The 20,021-nt window shown below is 42.4% G+C and overlaps 1 protein-coding gene across 7 annotated transcripts in view; it reads left to right on the top strand.

Annotated features, from left to right (window-relative positions):
* Positions 1 to 20,021, top strand: part of LOC140209773 (WD repeat-containing protein 72-like) — a 360,805-nt gene that overhangs the window by 254,239 nt on the left and 86,545 nt on the right. For 4 of the 7 annotated variants that reach the window (XM_072278224.1, XM_072278225.1, XM_072278226.1 and 1 more), the window contains exon 19: positions 4,807 to 4,892. The exons of the other annotated variants lie outside the window; for them this stretch is intronic. In XM_072278224.1, the coding sequence (XP_072134325.1) occupies positions 4,807 to 4,892 (86 nt within the window). The remainder of the gene's footprint in view (positions 1 to 4,806; positions 4,893 to 20,021) is intronic. 7 annotated transcript variants of the gene reach the window in all.

Here is a 20,021-nt window from a genome sequence, read left to right as displayed (position 1 = left end):
AGGCACAGTGGCAGAGATCTGCTGCCAATGCCCCCAGGCTTTCTCCCAAACGGTGCCGTCTGTTGTCCAGTTCTTCCCTCGTTGCTTCCTCCGATGGCCTCTGCCCAAAATGCCGCTCCAGTGCCACTACAAGGGGAGTTCTGCCATGCTGCTCAGCCGATGTTAGGTCAAGAGGGGCCCATAGAGTATTCCCCTCCAGTCCAGGGTAAGGTGCACCGCTGTCTCATGGGCCTCCACCCTTGCACCATGCAGCTGTTTGACTTGCACCAGGTAAGGCTCCGGGATCAATAAGCATGATCTGGGTGAAGAATGGAGAGGAATGTCGAGTGGAAAAAAGAGTGTATCCTTATTTTGTCTGGTCTGGTATTTCTTCCATTTAAATGGTCGGAAAGCCGGCTCATTGTGTTTTGTAATAAATTTTCCTTTCTGTGCTGTATTCAGTCTCCACTTAATGCCAAATAACAAAGAAAAATACCTGTCTCCACTTAAGGCGATGTTGTTTTTGATTAAATCGATTTAAAAAATAACATTTAAGTAGCATAAATAGGAGAAATTTTTCTGATTTAACATGAGGAAGCATATTGTCTGCCAACCCCACTTGATGCCTGTGGTTTAGTCACACTAACCTCAATACCTTTGAACACGCAAATGTCAGTACAAGCTTTGACAAATGTTCTTCCACACATATCGCCCTAACAACCAAAGAGAAATTTCTTCATGTGTTTCTACCACTAAATGTTAATAATCCTCCCAGTTTTATAGCTTAGGGTGAGAATGTGAAGGTTAGGGGACTACATGACCCATTAACAGTCAAGTTTGCAGTTTTCTTGCACAGAATAGACAGGGTCCACAGGAGGCTCATGAGAGTGATCCAGGAATGAAAGGGTAAACACACGAGAAGCATTTGATAGCTCTGAGACTGTACTCACTGGAGTTCAGAACAATGAGGGGGGATTTCATTGAAAACTATTGAATATTGAAAGGCCACTATAGAGTGGATATGGAGAGGATGTTTCCTATAGTGGTGGATTGTAGGACTAGAGCGCACAGACTCGGAGTAGAAAGACATCCCTGTAGAACAGAGATAAGGAGGAATTTCTTTAGGAAGAAGCTGGTGAACCTGTGGAATTCATTGCCACAGATATCTGTGGAGGCCAAGTCATTGGGCATATTTAAAAAGGAGATTGATAGTTTCTTGATTAGAATGAGCATTAAATGTTATGTGGTAAAGGCAGGAGAATGGAGTTGAGAGGCTAAGTAAATCAGCCATGACTGAATAGCAGAGCAGACTTAATGGGCCGAGTGGCCTAATTCTGCTCCTATGTCTTATGTAAAGAATCTCTTCACCCCTTCCCACTTCCTCCAATTTCCCTGACTGAAATGAACCAGTTAAACCCCCTACATCCTCTTGTATTCTGATGGAAGTGTGAAACTTCAGCTCCTCCCTGCTGAGTATTTTCTGCATTTCTCTTTTATGCTTAGATGGCTGCTGCTCAGGTTTTTGATGCACTAAGTGCTTGAAAGAGTTTGCAACATGCTCTTGTTCAGTACTTTCCTGCTTGTTAGAAGAACACAAAAATATATAGGAAGAAAAGTCCTTCAGTCTCAGTGTGTGTTTATTCTCCACACAAGCAGCAATCCTAATCCTATATATCCAGCCTGTTCTCATGTGCCTTTATCCTCTTCGAAACTATCCAGAAATATTGACATGACCCCTGTTTCAATCATATCCAGTCGTGATTTCCACCTCAGAGAGGATCACATTCTGAGGCAAGAAAAACGATTACGTTTAATTTCCATTTTATGCCTTCTCAGTTTAAACTCTTGAAGCACTGAGACTTTTCAGCAGTTTGGTTTCTTCTTGAGCACTTTAACACTATTAAACAAAAGTGACCCCAAGCCCAATAAGTGGTAAAATATTAATTACTCTATTTACTATAGATATTCCTCAATTTACAAATGATCAGCTTCCGAATTTTCAATGTAATGTCTCTGAGATTTTAGGACAAATGTTCTCAATTTACAAATCTATTCTTGTTATAACAAACAGTGCATTCTTCTTCCATTGGACCTCACGGTATTGAGGTAGCCATAACGCATTCAATTCAGCCTTTTCGACTTTAAAAATTCACCTAACAAAAATATTTTCCGGGAGCAGATCCCTTTTGTAAATTGAGAGACACTAAGATACCCACTTGATTATGTGATTTTTGACATAAGGTCCTGGGATGTTGTTGAGCAGCTTGCTGCCCACACTCATCACCAAAGCACACCTACATCATCTATATCCAGAGAGATTGGCCGATGCTATGCTGGCAGCAATGGACTGGATTTGGTTTATTATTGGATTTGGTTTATTATTTGGATACACCGAAAAATGTGGCTTGTACGTACAGATCAGATCATTACACACAGCATTGAGTTAGAACAAGGTAAAGCAATGCAGAATAAAATGAAGCAGATACAGAGTAAGAGCAGTGTAGGTAAACAATAAGGTGCAAACTAATAGAAGGTAGATTGTGAGGTCAAGAGTCCATCTTATCATACCAGGGAACAATTTAATAGTTTTGTATCAATGGGGTAGATGTTGATACATCTGCAAAAATGTGCTTTCAGGATTTTATAGCTTAAGCTTGATGGAAGAAGGGAGAAGAGAGAATGTTTGGGGTGGGTGGGGTCTTTGATTATGCTGGTCGCTTTACTGGGGTAGTGAGAAGTATAGGCAGAGTCTGCAGAGGGGAGGGTGGTTTCTGTGATGAGCAGAGTCCACAAATCTCTGCAGTATCCTGTGGTCACATGCAAAGCAGTTGCCGTACTAAATCTCACATGGAAGCTGGATTATTCTCAACAGATGACACAAAAATCAGTAGTGTTGATAGTGAGGAAGGTAATTGTAGGCTGCAAAATGTTATTGATCAGTTAGTAAGGTTAATAGGTAAATTCAGTAACTAGTTAGTAAGGGCAGAGAATTTAATCTTGATACACTTTGGGATATACACAGTGAATGGTAGGGGCTTATGGAGTATTGCTGGACCAGGGGAAACTTGCTGGACCAGTTGAGGATCCTTGGAGATTGGTAGTACAGGTTGATAAGGTGGTGAAGAAGGTATGTAGGATACTTGCCTACATTTGCTGGAGTACAGAGTACAAGTGCAGAAAGGTCATAGTAAATCTTACTGAAACATTGGTTAGGTCACCAATGAAGTATAGCTACCATATTATAGGAAAAGTGTGATTGCATTGTAGTGGGTGCAGATGATTTTTACCAGGATGTTGCCTGAGATGGACTGCTTCACCTATGATTTCAGACTGGATAGGCTGGTTTAGTTTTCCTTGGAGTGGGGGAAGCAGAGAAGATTATGAAGATTGATAATAAAATACTTTCACCCTTCTAAAACAAGAGGGCATAAGTTTAGAGTAAGGAATAAATGATTGAGCACATCTTCAAGGAGTGCTGTCGCAGGAAAGTGGCATCTATCATCAAGGACCACCACTAGCTGGACCAGGCTCTCTTCTTGCTGCTGCCATCAGGAAGGAGGTACAGGAGCCTTAGGCCCCACACCACTAAGATCAGGAACAGTTATTACCCCTCAACCCTCAAGATTCTGAACCAGAGTGGATACATTCACTCACCCCAACACTAAAGCAGGTCACAACTGATTTCAAGACTAAGGAATCACTTCCATGGATTCTATTTCTCCTATTCTCAATGTTAGTTATTACTTAGTTATTGATTTTTTTTTTGTATTTGTACAATTTGTTGTCTTCTGTATATTGGTTGTCTATCTTTGAGTGTAGATTTTTCATTGTTATTATATTTCTTGGAATTTATTGTGAATGCTTGCAAGAAATGAATCTGAGAGTAGTACAGGGTGACATAGATGTTCTCTGCTAATACATTTACTTTGAACTTTGATTTAAAGAGAATTTGAGGAGGATTTTCCAAAGGGTGGTTGGAATCTGGAACACACTGCCCAGGTGGCTGGTAGAAGCAAGTTCTCTCACAACATTTAAGAAATGTATACTGTTAAAGGGCTGGATGGGATAGAGTTTGTCAATATGTTCAGGACTGTCTCCTTAATCAATATACAGAGGTCCCAACTTGAGAGAGTGCGATACCAGACCACATATTAAAGAATGAGACAGGGCAGATGACAGAAGAGTGTATAGGGAAATACTTTGAATCGAGTAATCAAATTCCATTAGCTTCAAGATAATTACGGAGAAGGATTGGTATGGTTCTTGGGTTTAGATACTAAATTGGAGAAAGCCCAATTTTGATGGCATCAGAAAAGCTCTGGGAAGTGTAGGTTAGGATAGGTTGTTCCTGGCATAGGTGTGATGATAACCGGAAGGCCTTCAAAAGTGAAATTCTTGAGAGTACAGAGTTCATTCTTGTCAGAAAAAAGGCAAGGCCAACAGCTTTAGGGAGCATTGGTTTATGATAGAAGTTGAAGCCCTGGTTAAGAAGAAGAAAGTACATAACAGGTATAGGCAGCAAGGAACAAGTGAGGTACTTTAGAAATATAAGAAATGCAAGAGAACACTTAGAATATAGAGTATAGAACAGTACAGTACAGGAACAGGCCCTTTGGCCCACGATGTTGTGCCGAATCAACTAAATTTGTAATCAAATGGCCAACTAAACTAACCCTTTCTGCCTACTACTGTCCATATCCTTCCATTTTCCTCACATTCATGTGCCTATCTGAATGTCACTTAAGTGTCACTTATGGACCTTAAAGGAGATTATTGTTGAAATTGCAAGGGCCCTGGCAGAAATATTTAAAATGTCACTGTCTACAGGTGAGGTGCCGGAGGATTGGAGAGTGGCTCATGTTGTTCCGTTGTTTAAAAAAGGATCGCAAAGTAATCCAGGAAATTATAGGCCGGTAAGTTTAACGTCGGTAGTAGGTAAGTTATTGGAGGGAGTACTAAGAGACAGAATCTACAAGCATTTGGATGGACAGGGACTTATTAGAGAGAGTCAACATGGCTTTGTGCGTGGTAGGTCATGTTTGACCAATCTATTGGAGTTTTTCAAGGAGGTTACCAGGAAAGTGGATGAAGGGAAGGCAGTGGATATTGTCTACATGGACTTCAGTAAGGCCTTTGACAAGGTCCTGCATGGGAGGTTAGGTAGGAAAATTCAGTCGCTAGGTATACGTGGAGAGGTGGTAAATTGGATTAGACATTGGCTCAATGGAAGAAGCCAAAGAGTGGTAGTAGAGAATTGCTTCTCCGAGTGGAGGCCTGTGACTAGTGGTGTGCCACAGGGATCAGTGCTGGGTCCATTGTTATTTGTCATCTATATCAATAGTCTGGATGATAATGTGGTAAATTGGATCAGCAAATTTGCTGATGATACAAAGATTGGAGGTGTAGTAGACAGTGAGGAGGATTTTCAGATCCTGCAGAGGGACTTGGACCAGCTGGAAAAATGGGCTGAAAAATGGCAGATGGAGTTTAATACAGACAAGTGTGAGGTATTGCATGTCGGAAGGACAAACCAAAGTAGAACATACAGGGTTAATGGTAAGGCAGTGAGGAGTGCAGTAGAACAGAGGAATCTGAGAATACAGATACAAAATTCCCTAAAAGTGTCGTCACAGGTAGATAGGGTCGTAAAGAGAGCTTTTGGTACATTGGCCTTTATTAATCGAAGTATTGAGTATAAGAGCTGGAATGTTATGATGAGGTTGTATAAGGCATTGGTGAGGCGGAATCTGGAGTATTGTGTTCAGTTTTGGTCACCAAATTACAGGAAGGATATAAATAAGGTTGAAAGAGTGCAGAGAAGGTTTACAAGGATATTGCCGGGACTTGAGAAACTCAGTTACAGAGAAAGGTTAAATAAGTTAGGACTTTATTCCCTGGAGCGTAGAAGAATGAGGGGAGATTTGATAGAGGTATATAAAATTATGATGGGTATAGATAGCAAACAACAGGAATTCTGCAGATGCTGGAAACATCTGCTCTCACTCCATCGCCCCGCCACCCCACTAGGAATAGGGTTCCCTTGGTCCTCACCTACCACCCCACCAGCCTCCGGGTCCAACATATTATTCTCTGTAACTTCCGCCACCTCCAACGGGATCCCCCCACTAAGCACATCTTTCCCTCCCCCACCTCTGCTTTCCGCAGGGATTGCTCCCTACGCAACTCCCTTGTCCATTCGTTCCCCCCCCACACCCCTCCCCACTGATCTCCCTCCTGGCACTTATCCTTGTACACTTCCTCCCTTACCACCATTCAGGGCCCCAGACAGTCCTTCCAGGTGAAGCGACACTTCATCTGTGAGTCGGCTGGGGTGATATACTGCGTCCGGTGCTCCCGATGTGGCCTTCTATATATTGGCGAGACCTGACGCAGACTGGGAGACCGCTTTGCTGAACACCTACACTCTGTCCGCCAGAGAAAGCAGAATCTCCCAGTGGCCACACATTTTAATTCCACATCCCATTCCCATTCTGACATGTCTGTCCACGGCCTCCTCTACTGTAAAGATGAAGCCACACTCAGATTGGAGGAACAACACCTTATATTCCGTCTGGGTAGCCTCCAACCTGATGGCATGAACATCGACTTCTCTAACTTCCGGTAATGCCCCACCTCCCCCTCGTATCCCATCCGTTTTTTATTTTCATACACACATTCTTTCTCTCACTCTCCTTTTTCTCCCTCTGTCCCTCTGACTATACCCCTTGCCCATCCTCTGGGATCCCCCCCGTCTTTCTCCCTGGACCCCCTGTCCCATGATCCTCTCGTATCCCCTTTGCCAATCACCTGTCCAGCTCTTGGCTCCATCCCTCCTCCTCCTGTCTTCTCCTATCATTTTGGATCTCCCCCTCCCCCTCCCACTTTCAAATCTCTTACTAACTCTTCCTTCAGTTAGTCCTGACGAAGAGTCTCGGCCTGAAACATCGACTGTACCTCTTCCTAGAGATGCTGCCTGGCCTGCTGCGTTCACCAGCAACTTTGATGGGTATAGATAGAATGAATGCAAGCAGGCTTTTTCCACTGAGGCAGGGGGAGAAAAAAACCAGAGGACATGGGTTAAGGGTGAGGAGGGAAAAGTTTAAAGGGAACATTGGGGGGGCTTCTTCACACAGAAAGTGGTGGGAGTATGGAATGAGCTGCCAGACGAGGTGGTAAATGCGGGTTCTTTTTTAACATTTAAGAATAAATTGGACCGATACATGGATGGGAGGTGTATGGAGGGATATGGTCCGTGTGCAGGTCAGTGGGACTAGGCAGAAAATGGTTCGGCACAGCCAAGAAGGGCCAAAGGGCCTGTTTCTGTGCTGTAGTTTTTTCTATGGTTTCTATGATTTCTAAAAGTCCCTCACGAATCTGCCTCTACCACCACCCCAGGAAGTCCCTTCCAGGCACCCACCACTCTTTGTGTAAAATACAAAGGTGTCCCCTCACATCTCTTTTGAAATTATTCCCTTAAATGATTGCCCTCTGGTATTAATAGTTCAATAGTTCCATTTAATATCAGAAATATATGCAATATGCATCCTGAAATTCCTGTTCTTTGCATATATCCACAAAACAGAAGAGTGTCCCAAAGAATGAGTAACAGTAAAAACATCAGAACGAGAGAGAGAGATCAGGGGAGAGAGAGAGAGAGAGAGAGAGAGAGAGAGATAGAGAGAGAGAGAGAGAGAGAGATAGATAGATAGATTAGATAAGATAGATAGATAGATAGATAGATAGATAGATAGATCGATAGATCGATCAGGGGAGTTGCTGTTCAGGACTATCCTGGTCTGCAGAAGAGCATTATTAGACATTTCAGCCCTGGGAAAAAGATACTCTATACCTCTCATAATCTTGTAAACCTCCATCAGATCTCCCCTCAGCCTCTGCTACTCCAGAGAAAACAACCCATATTGGTCCAATCTCTCGCAATGGCGCATGCCCTCTAATCCAGGTAGCATCCTCATAAACAAGGCCTAGCCATCCTTTCTATAATAGGGCAACTGGAACCATATGCAGTAGTCCAGATGAAACCTAACTGGAGTTTTATAATGCTACAACATAACCTCCTGAGTTTTGAACTCAGTGCCTTGACTAATAAAAGCAAACATGTCATATGCCTTGTTAACCTGTCTATTATACTACGTAACCAGTGTAGTTATGAATTTAGACCCCATGATCCCTCTGCTCATCAACACTTGCCCTTAACAGTATACTATCTTTTTACATTTGACCTACACATAACACCTCACATTTGGCTGGTTTAAATTCCATCTGCCATTTCTCTGTCCATATCCCCAATGATCTATATCCCACAGTATACTTTGCCAGTCACCTATGCTATCCACAACATCAGCAATCCTCATACCATCTGCAAACTTACTAACCCACCCATCTACGTTTTTATCCAGGTCATTTATAGATATCATCCTGTTTCCCTTCTTGAATAATAAAAGAACATTAGCTACTTACCAATCCTCCTGTAGCTAGAGAGGACCCAAGGCCTCAGCAATCTCTTCTCTTGTCTCTCTCAATAACATGGAGTATATCCCAACAGGCCCTGGGGATTTATTCACCTTAACGCTCTTTAAGAGACCTTACACTACCTCTTCCTTTTCTTTGAAATGCCCTAGCATATCTTGCAGCACTCTCCCTGGCCTCCACACTCTCATCCTAGGTAATACTGATGTAAAATGCTCATTATGGACCTCACCCACACCCTCTGCCTCCAAGCAAATGTTCCCCACTTTATCCTTGTGTGTTTCTACCCTCTCCCTCATTATCCTCTTGCTCCTGGTGTACAGTATGTATAGAATTCTTCGGGATTCTCTTTAATCCTACTTGCCAAAGATTTTCCATGGCCCCTCCTGGCTTTCCTAATTCCCTTCTTGGGTTTTTTTTCTTACTTCTTTACAATCCTCAAAGGCTCTGTTTGTTCTAGCTTCCTAAGTTTTACATACTTCTTCTTTGTCTTCTTAATTAAATTCATCAACTCCCTCAACATCCAAGGTTCTCTTACCGTTCTATCCTTGTTCTTCCTTCTGACTGGAACAAACCTGTCCTGTACTCTGTGCAATTGCTCTTTAAGCTCTCTCCACATGTCAAATGTGGACTTGTTCGATAATAACTGCTCCCAATTAACTCACGCTAGTTTCTGCCTAATGCTTTTGTAATTTGCCCTGCTCCAATTTAATGCTGTCCCACAAGACCATACTTACCATTATACATAGCTATCTTAAAACTTAAGGAGTTACAGTCACTGTTCCCTAACTGTTTATCCACTGAAAGGTTGGTCACCTGGCTAGGCTCATTACCCAACACCAGGTCCACTACAGCCCCACCTCTTGTTGGACAGTCTACATATTGATTTAAGAAAACCTCCTGGACGTACCTAACAAATTCTGCCCTATCTAAATGCCTTGGACTAAGAAGATCTCAGTTTATATTAGGGAAGTTGAAAACCCCATGACAACAACCCTTCTGTTTCTATATCTTTCTTTAATCTGCTTGCAAATCTGTTCCTCAATGTCCTGGTGAATACTGGGGGAGGGGGTCCTGTGGTACAATCCCATCAGAGTGATTGCACCTTTCCACATAGACTGATGAGCCCCCCAATATGTCCTCGCTGAGTGCAACTGTGATATTGTCTATGATTAGTAGTACAACTCACCCACCTTTTTTACCTCCCTTTCTATCTTTTCTAAAACATCTAAACCCAAAGGCATTAAGCACCTATTCCTGTCTCTCTCTCAACCAAGTCTCTGTAATGGTCACAACATGTACTGACCCCTGCTCTAAATTCATCACCTTTACCCCAATACTCCCAAGTACACACATTTCGAACATCTGTCCATTCATACCTTTTACTTTGTCCCTGCCTGTTTTTACTGGCCCTGATATCTTCCTTCCTCTCCACTTCCTGACCTTGTGCTCTGGTTCCCTTCTCCCTGCAAAACTAGTTTTAACCTTCCAGAAAACCACCAGCAAACCTTCCAGCCAGGATATTGGTGCACCTGCAGTTCATGTAACTCTTGTAAAAGTTACCCTTGTCCCAGAAGAGGTTCTAATGATCTAAGTACCTGAAACCCTGTAGCCATGCACCGGTTTCTCAGCCACTCATTCATCTGTACAGTCATCCTCTCTCTGCCCTAACTAGCAATGGTTCTAGTAATCCAGGGATTACTACCTTGGAGGTCTTTCTCTTCAGCCTCTTTCCTAATCCCCTATACTAACTACACATTTAAGAAGAAAATCAGGAGGGCTAAAAGAAAGCATGGCTTTGCCCTAGCAGACAAGGGGAAGGAGAATCCCGAAGGTTTCTACAAGTATTTCAAGAGCAATAGAATAGCAAGAGACAAAAATAGTCCTCTTAAAGATCAGAGTGGTTATCTATGCATGGAGCCGAAAGAGATGGGGGAGTTCTTAAATGGATTTTTTGCATCTGTATTTATTGGGGACACAGACATAGAGACTACAGAAATGCAGAAAAACAGCAGTGAGGACATGGTCACAGAGCCTATTGAACTGAGACAAAGCAGCAGTGAAGTTATGGACTGTATACGGATTACAGAGGAGGAGCTACTTACTGGCAAATAAAGGGAGATTTATATGTACTTTGATAATAAATTTAATTCCCCAGGGATATATCCCCAGGGCCTAACAAGGTGTTCCCTTGGACCTTACGAGAGACTGGTGCAGAAATTGCAGGTACTCTGGTGGAGGTACATGAAATGCTCTTAGCCGTGGGTGAGGTATTGGAGGTTTGGAGGATAGCTGATTTATTCTGTTGTTCAAGAAAGGCTCTAATGAACTGGGAAGTTCTACGCCAGTGATCCTGTCAGTAATGAGTAAGTTACAGGAAGGTATTCATCGAGACTGGATACATAATTATATGAATAGACAGATCCTGATTAGGGATACTCAACAAGGCTTTGTGCATGGTAGGTCACGTCTAAGCAATCTTATAGAGTTTGTCAAGGAGATAACCAGGAAATTTGGTGAAGGAAAGGCAGTGGATATTGTCTGCATGGATGTTAACAAGGCACTTGACATGGTCATGCATGGGAGGTTGGTCAAGAAGGTTCAGTCGCTTGGCATTCAAGATGAGATAGTCAACTGGATTCAACATTGGCTTTGTGGGAGAAGACAGAGAGTGGTTGTAGATGGTTGCCTCTCTTACTGGAGACCTGTGACTGATGGTACTCTGCTGGGATTGGTGCTGGGTCCGTTGATGTTTGTCATCTATGTCACCGATCTGGATAACAATGCTGTAACCTGGATTGGTAAATTTTACAGATGACCCCAAGATTGGGGGCATAGCAGACAGTGAGGAAGACTGGAAAAGCTTGCAGTGGGTATTTGACCAGCTGGAAAAATGGGCTGAAAACAGCAGATGGAATTTAATGCAAACAAATCTGATGTGTTATGCTTTGGAGGGGTGGGGAGGGAGGTAGGATTTATACAGTGAGCAGTAGGGCACTGAGGAGTGTATTAGAACAAAGGGATACGGGAATACATATCCATAATTCCTTGGAAGTGACATTACTGATAGATAGGGTCATAAAGAATGCTTTTCACACATTGGCCTTCATAAATCAGGAACTGAGTACAAGAGCTGGGATGTTATGTTGAAGTTGTGTAAGTTGTGAAGTTGTGAGGCCTAATTAGTAGTATTGTGTGCAGTTCTGATTAGAATGGAAATAGGAAGACTAATTGAAATTAGTGGCAAGCAGAGTGAAGGTGCTTGATAAAGTGTTACCCCAATCTGCACAAGCCACGGTTTCCTAATGGCCACCAATTTCAATTCAACTTCCCATTCCCACTCTGACACGTCCGTCCGTGGTAGCCTCCAACCTGATAACATGAACATCCAGGTCTCTAACTTCTAGTTATCTCCCCCCCCCCCCCCGCACCTCTTGTCATGTTTTATTCCCCATTCTGGCTACGTTCAACTGCTCTTCTTCTCTTTATCTGCCCATCATCTCCCTCCGGTTCCCCCCCCCTTTCCCTTTCTTCCATGGCCCACTGTCCTCTCCTTTCAGATTCCTTCTTCTTCAGCTCTTTACCTCTTCCACCTATCACTTCCTAGTTTCTTACTTTATCTCTCTCCCCCACCCACCCACCTTCTCCTCACCTGGTCTTACCTGCCAGCTTGTACTCCTTCCCCTTTCCCCCCCACCTTCTTATTCTGGTTACTTCCCTTTACTCTTCCAGTCTTATTGAAGGGCCTCCACCCAAAATGTTGACTGTTTATTCCCCTCCATTAATGCTGCCTGACTTGCTGAGTTCCTTCAGCATCTTATGTGTGTTGCTCAAGATTTCTAGCACCTGCAGAATCTCCTGTATTTATAAATAACTAAAAGCATTTCATTAAGAACAAACAGGAATAATTAGAGTAAAATATCATGTATTATTCACATCATTCTTCATTGCACCCATAAATATTCCATTCTGATGAAGGGTGGAGTATTTATGAAGAAAAGTACACATCAAAGTATCAATACAGGAGGATCTCAGCAAGCCCCAATTCCATGCTGATTTCACTGGCAAATCCACTTCTGGAAAACTGCTGTGGAGCTCAGGAGATTTGGGACTTCAGCATTCAAGTGGAAGTTATCAAAGTTCCCAAAATATATGAGGGTAAATGTTCACAGATTTGCTCGGCAAAATCTGGACCAAAATTTCTCCCAGTAGCGGTACAAAAAAATCACAAAATTGAATGTGAAAACTATGTTCCTTTAAACTCTAGATCTAACACTAGCTTAAAGAAAACTTTGCTCAAAGCTGCCACCCTGGATGTTCTTGTATCGATGGGACCAGCCATTATTGCCATAGCCACCAACTTCTAAACCCTAGGATTAAATTGTCAAATCACGGGGAATAATTATCTTTCAGTCCCATTAACTTCAGAAACTGTTTATTTCGCTAATATGAATTTCTTTAAATTCTTCATTTACCTATAGTCCTCCACTATTCTTGGAACATTTCCTTTGTCTGCAACTGCAAAGATAGAAAAAATATTTGTTTAATCTCTGTTCCATTTCATTAGTCCCTAAAATATTTTGCGACCCACGTTAAATTTTGTAGATTTTTCTTTCCTTTTTACATACTCTGTTGAAATATTTATAACAGGTTTTTGTGCTTGGCAGCCTACACTCATAATCTACTTTCACTTTCTTTATCAATGCCAATGACATTCTATCCCTAATTCTGACCAAGTATTATCACCCATTTCTGAACTGCAGTGTGGATTTCATCTCACTGAATGTCTGTTGAAAAGGACATCACCCCCAAAGGAATTGTGACAGCCAGCAAAAGTGATGTCATCAGGCAAGTTAAGCAGCTAATCATATCAAGAATTTGTAAATAAATTCTAAAATAAAATAAGTGAAAGCATAATTTTTTGCAGTCTTCTTAAGTTGCTCAAGAAATAATAATTGAATGATGCACAAATGATTAACATGAAAATTTTTAAAAAGCTAAAAGAATATTGCAAGAAACTAATTATTTAATGAAGCATGGAATTCTTAAATAGTCTAAAACTAGAGGACACAGATTGAAGGTTAAAAGGAAATATTTAACAGAGACCTGAGGAGAAACTTTTTCACACAGAGGATGAAGGATTTAAGGTACAAACTCCTAGAGGAAGCCATAGAGACAGATCCTATTGCAAAGTTTGAAAGACAATAGGTTGGTACATGAACAGAAAAGATTTAGAAGGTTATGGGCCTGTCGTTAGCAAATGGAACTAGTATGCATGGACATCTTGGTTAGCATGGGCCAGTTGGGCAGAAGGGCCTGTTTTCATGCTGTATGATTCTGTGACTATTATTTGGAAGAATGAAAATACACACGTATAAAATTGTTCATTCATTTGTTGTATGATGTGGGTAATCATGGTCTTTCCATGAGCATGATTGTTCTTGGCAAAATTTTCTACAGTGGTGGTTTGCTATTACCTTCTTCTGGGCAGTGTCTTTACAAGATGAGTGACCCCAGCCGCTGTTAATATTCTTCAGAGATTGTCTGCCTGGCGTCATTGGTCACATAACCTAGAATAGTGATACGCACCAGGTGCTCATACGACCATCTACCACCTGCTTCCATGGCTTCGTGTGATGCTGGTCAGGGGATAAGCTGGTCCTATACCTTGCACAAGGGTGAGCTGCAGGCTAGTGGAGGGAAGGAGCACCTTCTACCTCCTTTTGTAGGGACATAACTCCACCCCACCACCCCACAGAAAAAATACTCCTTTAAAGTCAGACAAGTTGTTAAACGGTTATTATAGCTAAATCCGTAAAATCAATTAACAAATGGCAACGGATTCATTTTTTTAACCAAGATTGTTGGTAAATATCAGAGGGCAGATGTTCAGCTTGAGGAGTAAAAGCATCACACGGGAATGTTGGCTTATTACTTTGCCCCCTGCTTGGTAGATTTTAAAGCACCATAGTTACCTCTGCCTCGAAATTTCATTCTATTAAGTTCAACTGACTATAATTCGGAGGCAGGGGTCTGGAGGGCTATGGTCTGGGTGCAGGTCGATGGGAATAGGCCATTTAAATGGAATGGCACTGACTAGATGGACCAAAGGGCCTACTTCTGTGCTGTACTTTTCTATGACTCGATGACCAAGAGTTGTAGAGTCCTTGAATCTAAGTCCATGAGTTGTGGAGTCAATTCGGTGTTGAGGTGAGTGAATTTATCCACACTGATTCGAGAGCCTGATGACCAGTATCTTGTAGGTCATTGAAGCAATTCCATGCTTTATCTAAAATTGTTGACTTTTAGGGCCAATCAGATTGATTCCTTTTGCTGTTCTATCGGATGGTTAAGCAATTTGGAATCATCTAAATGATGTCCTGTTGCATCATATCTACATCCATCTGTATTTTAATTCACTATGCTTGCTAACTAGCAGTTAAATCTGTAATTCAACAAAAGTGTATCTTTTATTAAAAGTATCAGCTTTTATTACCTTGTAGTCTAAGCATTAGATAGCTGAAGGATCACCAATTGCTAGAAGCACATGAGATGATTGATGATATTCACTGATACCCAATGCTAAGTGATTGGGGAAAATGGAAGCATGCAATTCACTAAAGTAGCTTGCTGTTGAATTCAGCAATCTGTGCAATGCACCAATCCAAATGTATGCAGGCTCACCACTTGATGAGGGCAAGAAGTAAAACAAGTGATTTTACAGAATTTTCATGTCATCTGGTGACAGTATAATAATGTGCAGATTCAAAAGCATCTTGTGATCTACAGTACTGTGCAGAAGTCTTAGGCACATATATACATGAGCAAAAAAGAGCTTTGACCAGCAGCCAAGCCGGACATTGGAGATTTTGAGAGCAGAGGACTTTAATCGGGTTCACTGCCCGAATACAAAAGGCAACAGCGGTTGGCTGAAGTGAAAATGAACTTTAACCAGCGACCAATTGGCATTTGGGATTGATTAGCAAAAGCAAATTAAAGGAAGGGAGGGGCAAGTGCAGCAGCCATTATCTGAGTGGCAACACACATCAAAGTTGCTGGTGAACGCAGCAGGCCAGGCAGCATCTCTAGGAAGAGGTACAGTCGACGTTTCAGGCCGAGACCCTTCGTCAGGACGGACCCTTCGTCAGGACCCTTCATCTGAGTGGGCAGAGTCAGGGTGGTGATCTTGAGGCTTTAGCTCTTTGAGGCTTCCTGCAAAGAGAGGCTTCAGTCAGAGAAAGCAAAGCAAAGAAAAGCACAAGTTTTTTCGTTCTCCTTTTTATATCTGCTCAGCTAGGACAATAAAGACTCCAGGCAGGATAGTTGAATGCTCCTCGTGCAGGATGTTGGAAGGCAGGGAGAACTCCCGTGTCCCAGGCGACTACACCTGCGAGAAGTGCATCCAGCTGTAGCTTCTAACAAACCGCATTAACGAGTTGGAGCTGGAACTGGATGAATTCTGGATCATTCAGGAGGCTGAGAGGGTGATAGATGAGACACGTTGAGTGGTGGTTACACCCAAGATGCAGGACACAGGGAACTGGGTGACAGTCAAGAAGGGGAAATGGGTTAAGGAGCTAGTGCAGAGTACCCCTGTGGCCACCTCCTTAAAAACAGGTGTATCACTTTGGATACTCTCAGGAGCTATGACCTAACAGGAGAGTCACAGTGGTTGGGTCTCTGGCACTGAGTCTCCCTCTGGGACTCAGAAGGGAAGGGGGGAGAAGAGGCATGTCATGGTGACAGGGGATTTGTTAGTTAGGGGAATGGACAGGAGGTTCTGTGGCTGAAAACGAGATTCCAGTATAGTATGTTGCCTCCCGAGTGCCAGGGTCTGGGATATCTTGGACTGAGTCCTCAGCATTCTTTAAGTGGGACGGTAAACATTGTGGCATGGGTAGGATGAGTGACAAGGTTCCGCATAGGGAATTCAGGGAGTTAGATGCTAAGTTAAAGGACGGGGGTTCCAGGGTTGTGATCTCAGTATTGTTAGCTGTGCCACGTGCTAGTGAGGCTAGAACTAGGAAAATTATACGGTTTAATACATGGCTAAGGAGTTGATGTAGAAGGGAGGGCATACGATTTTTGGATCATTGGGCTCTCTTCCAGGGAAGGTGGGAGCTGTACAGAAGGGTTGGTTTGCATCCGAACTGGAGAGAGACTAATATCCTAGTGGGAAGGTTTGTTAATGCTGCACGGTGAGGTTTAAACTGGAGTCGCAGAGGGATGGAAACGAGAGCGCCAGAACAGTTAGTGGAGAGGTTGTGGAGGAAGATGTCGGTAAGACATCAGATAAAGTTACGAATCAAAAGGTTAAGCATGGTGCAACTAGTGTCCTGATCTGCATATATTTCAATGCAAGAAGTATCGTAGGAAAGGCAGGTAATAGTGCTGAAGATGAACTGGCTGGTTTATAAACAGAGGTATTATGTAGTGAGGAGAGACTGTTGATAGGGAAAAATCACAATTAACAGGATGAGTTGCAATGTTAAAGGTGGATAGTCGAAATAAGTGAATACAAGACTGAAGGCATTGTATTTGAAAGAGCGGAATGAGGTAGATGAATTTGCAGCACAGTTGCAGATTGGCAAGTACGATGTTGTAGGCATCACTGAATCATGGCTGAGAGAAGATTATAGCTGGGAGCTCAATGTCCGAGGATACACATTGTATCAAAAGGACAGGCAGGAAGGCAAAGGGGGCGGTATTGCTCTGTTGGTTTAAAAAAAAATGAAATCAAATCATTAGTAAGAGGTGACATAAAGTCAGAAGGTGTTGAATCATTGTGGATAGAGCTAAGGAACTGCAAAGGTGAAAAGACCCTGATGGGAGATGTATACAGGCACCAAAACAGTGGTAAGGATGTGGCCTGCAAATTACAACAGGAATTGAAAATTCAAGCCAAAAGGGCAAAGTTACAATAGTCATGGGAGACTTCAGTATGCAGGTAGATTGAGAACATCAGGTTGGTACTGGATTTCTAGAGCTCCTATGAGATGCCTTTTTAGAGTAGCTCATGGTTGAGCCCACTAGGGGATCAGCTATTCTGATATGAGTAGAAGACAGGCTGAGTGGCAGGAGGTAAAGAATGGGTATAAAAACGAGCCTTTTCTGGTTAGCTGCTGGTGACTAGTGGTGTTCCACAGGTATCAATTTTAACCAACATTTTGATGACAAACTCTGCCATCTTTATCAGGGAAGATGAATGGGTATGTCGAGTCCAGTGATACTTCTACCCCCAGTGCCTCCTAATTGGTTAGTCCTCATCCAATCAGATTTCAGCTGTTCCACTTTGCTTACAGGCAAATTCTCGTTCTTACTTAGAGCGTGACCTTCGTCTTTGTTATAATTCTTTTCTTCTGGTTTTATTTCAATGGCTTCCTTCACCGGGCAGTCCCAAAAGCCATTGTGCTGCACAGTAGTTTTATGTAGAAAGGATGTGCTAAAACTGGAGAAGATTCAAATGAGATTCATGAAAATGATTCCAGGGTTGAATGGCTTGTCATATGAAGAATGGTTGATGGTCCTCGGCCTGTATTCACTAGAATTCTAGAAGAAGGGGGGGTGACCTCATTGAATCCCATTGAATGATGAAAGGCCTTGTTCGAGCGGATGTGGAGAGGATGTTTCCAATGGAGGGGAATCGGAGACCAGAGGACACAACCTCAGAATAGAGAGGTGTCTTTTTAGAATGGAGAAGAGGGGGAATTTCTTTGGCCAGAGAGTGGTGAATCTGTGGAATTCTTTGCCACAGGCAACTGTGGAGGCCAAATCTTAATGTATATTTAAGGCGGAGGCTGATGGGCCAAATGGCCTAATTCTGCTCCTGTATCTCATGGTCTCATGATCTTATTGTGACAATAGAATAATGTGCACATTCAAAAACTTGTTATGATCTACAGTACTGTGCAAAAGTCTTCGGCACATATACATTGCAAAATACTTTTGCACAGTACTGTAGTAATTTTAAGTATTGCACTGCACTGCTGTCTAGAGAAAATAATGACATATGTGATTGATGATAAACCTGATTCTGATATCGGTCTCTATCTTGGACAGAGTGTGGGAAGGGGGCAGGTACAGGGGAATTATGATTGGGGCAAAGGGGAAGGGAGAGGGGAGGGAGTAGGAAGCACCAGAGACATTCTGTAATGATCAATAAACCAATTGTTTGGAATGAAATGTTCTGATCTGGTGTCTCAGGGCTGGGCGTGTCTGCAACCATGCCAACACCCCCACCCCTGGCACTCCTGCTCTGCCACCTGTCCTTGGTGCAGTACCTTCGCCATTCCCAACATCCATTGTTCCCACCAGACTTACAAACTCACACTCTGCTCCACGTTGGCAAATACAGTACTGTGCAAAAGTCTTAGGCACCCTAGCTATATATATATATATATATATATATATACCTAAGACTTTTGTATAGGACTGTTCTTTTGTCATTTGTCCTTTTACCATCAAATGTCTTTCCTTCTTACTTTCTGTTGTTACATGGTAATGGGATGTGGCCTCCCAACAGTGACAAAATTTATTGCCCTAATTCCCAATTAAACTGAATGAGAGGAGAGACAAGACTCAAAAGTATTGCCGTGGGTCTGGAGGCACATTTAGGCCAGAGTATTTAGGGGTGGCAGATTTCTTTCCTCATGGGAGATTAATAAAGACACGATTTATTTCCGACTTAGTGGTCATTAGAGGTGTTAGCCCTTCATTCCAGTATCACCAAAGAAAAGGGTGGAGTCTCCTTGAACCCTGGTAACATTATTTCCCTTAAACTAAAACCACAAAAAAACAGACTAAAAGTTACTTTTAGTTTTAGGTGCTAGGATTCAACCCACTTTTGATTGGTATCATTTTATTAAGTCACTGTATTTTAATTCTTTGTGAAATAACCTTGAAATAGAAAAAGGTCATACACATCCTTTAAATTGAAAAAAATCTGGTAGGCCACATCCAAGAAAATAGGCTTTGAGCAACTTCCATTTATATTGTAATAAAATAGCTGTTCATTTGTTGTCAGAGATCATCATGAAAGACCTTGAGTTCCTTTACTATATTCTGTGAAAGGCTATCAGGCAGTTTTGCATCATCTAATCCTATCAATCAAAGCTTTGTCCTCTGTCCTATTGCTGAAAGTTACGTTTGGCTGTGCTTTTCTCTTTCGGACAACTCAATAACATGTCTGAGCAGCTGTGAGGCAGGCACATTTACTGAATTGACATTTTAATGTTGAGCAGAGCTCAGATGGACCAGTACATCAAGACTTTTCACAACAGTTCATGTATGCTTAAGATATTTTTTGTTTAGTTGGTTTGCTGGTCCTGTGAAATTGTGGACAGAGACTTGTTACACAAGTATGTCAATTGGAAGGATAAAGGTAATGCAAACAGCTGTCTCCAGACTTAGTTTTTCAAGCAGCCACACCTAGCAAATGGACAATTTGCTGGTGAACGCAGCAGGCCAGGCAGCATCTATAGCAAGGGGTACAGTTGACGTTTCGGGCTGAGACCCTTCGTCAGGATTAACTGAACGAGGAGCCAGTAAGAGATTTG

Source organism: Mobula birostris, chromosome 14 (assembly GCF_030028105.1).
Source record: "Mobula birostris isolate sMobBir1 chromosome 14, sMobBir1.hap1, whole genome shotgun sequence".
Lineage (NCBI taxonomy): Eukaryota > Metazoa > Chordata > Chondrichthyes > Myliobatiformes > Myliobatidae > Mobula > Mobula birostris.
This window is presented reverse-complemented; position numbering and strand designations above follow the sequence as displayed.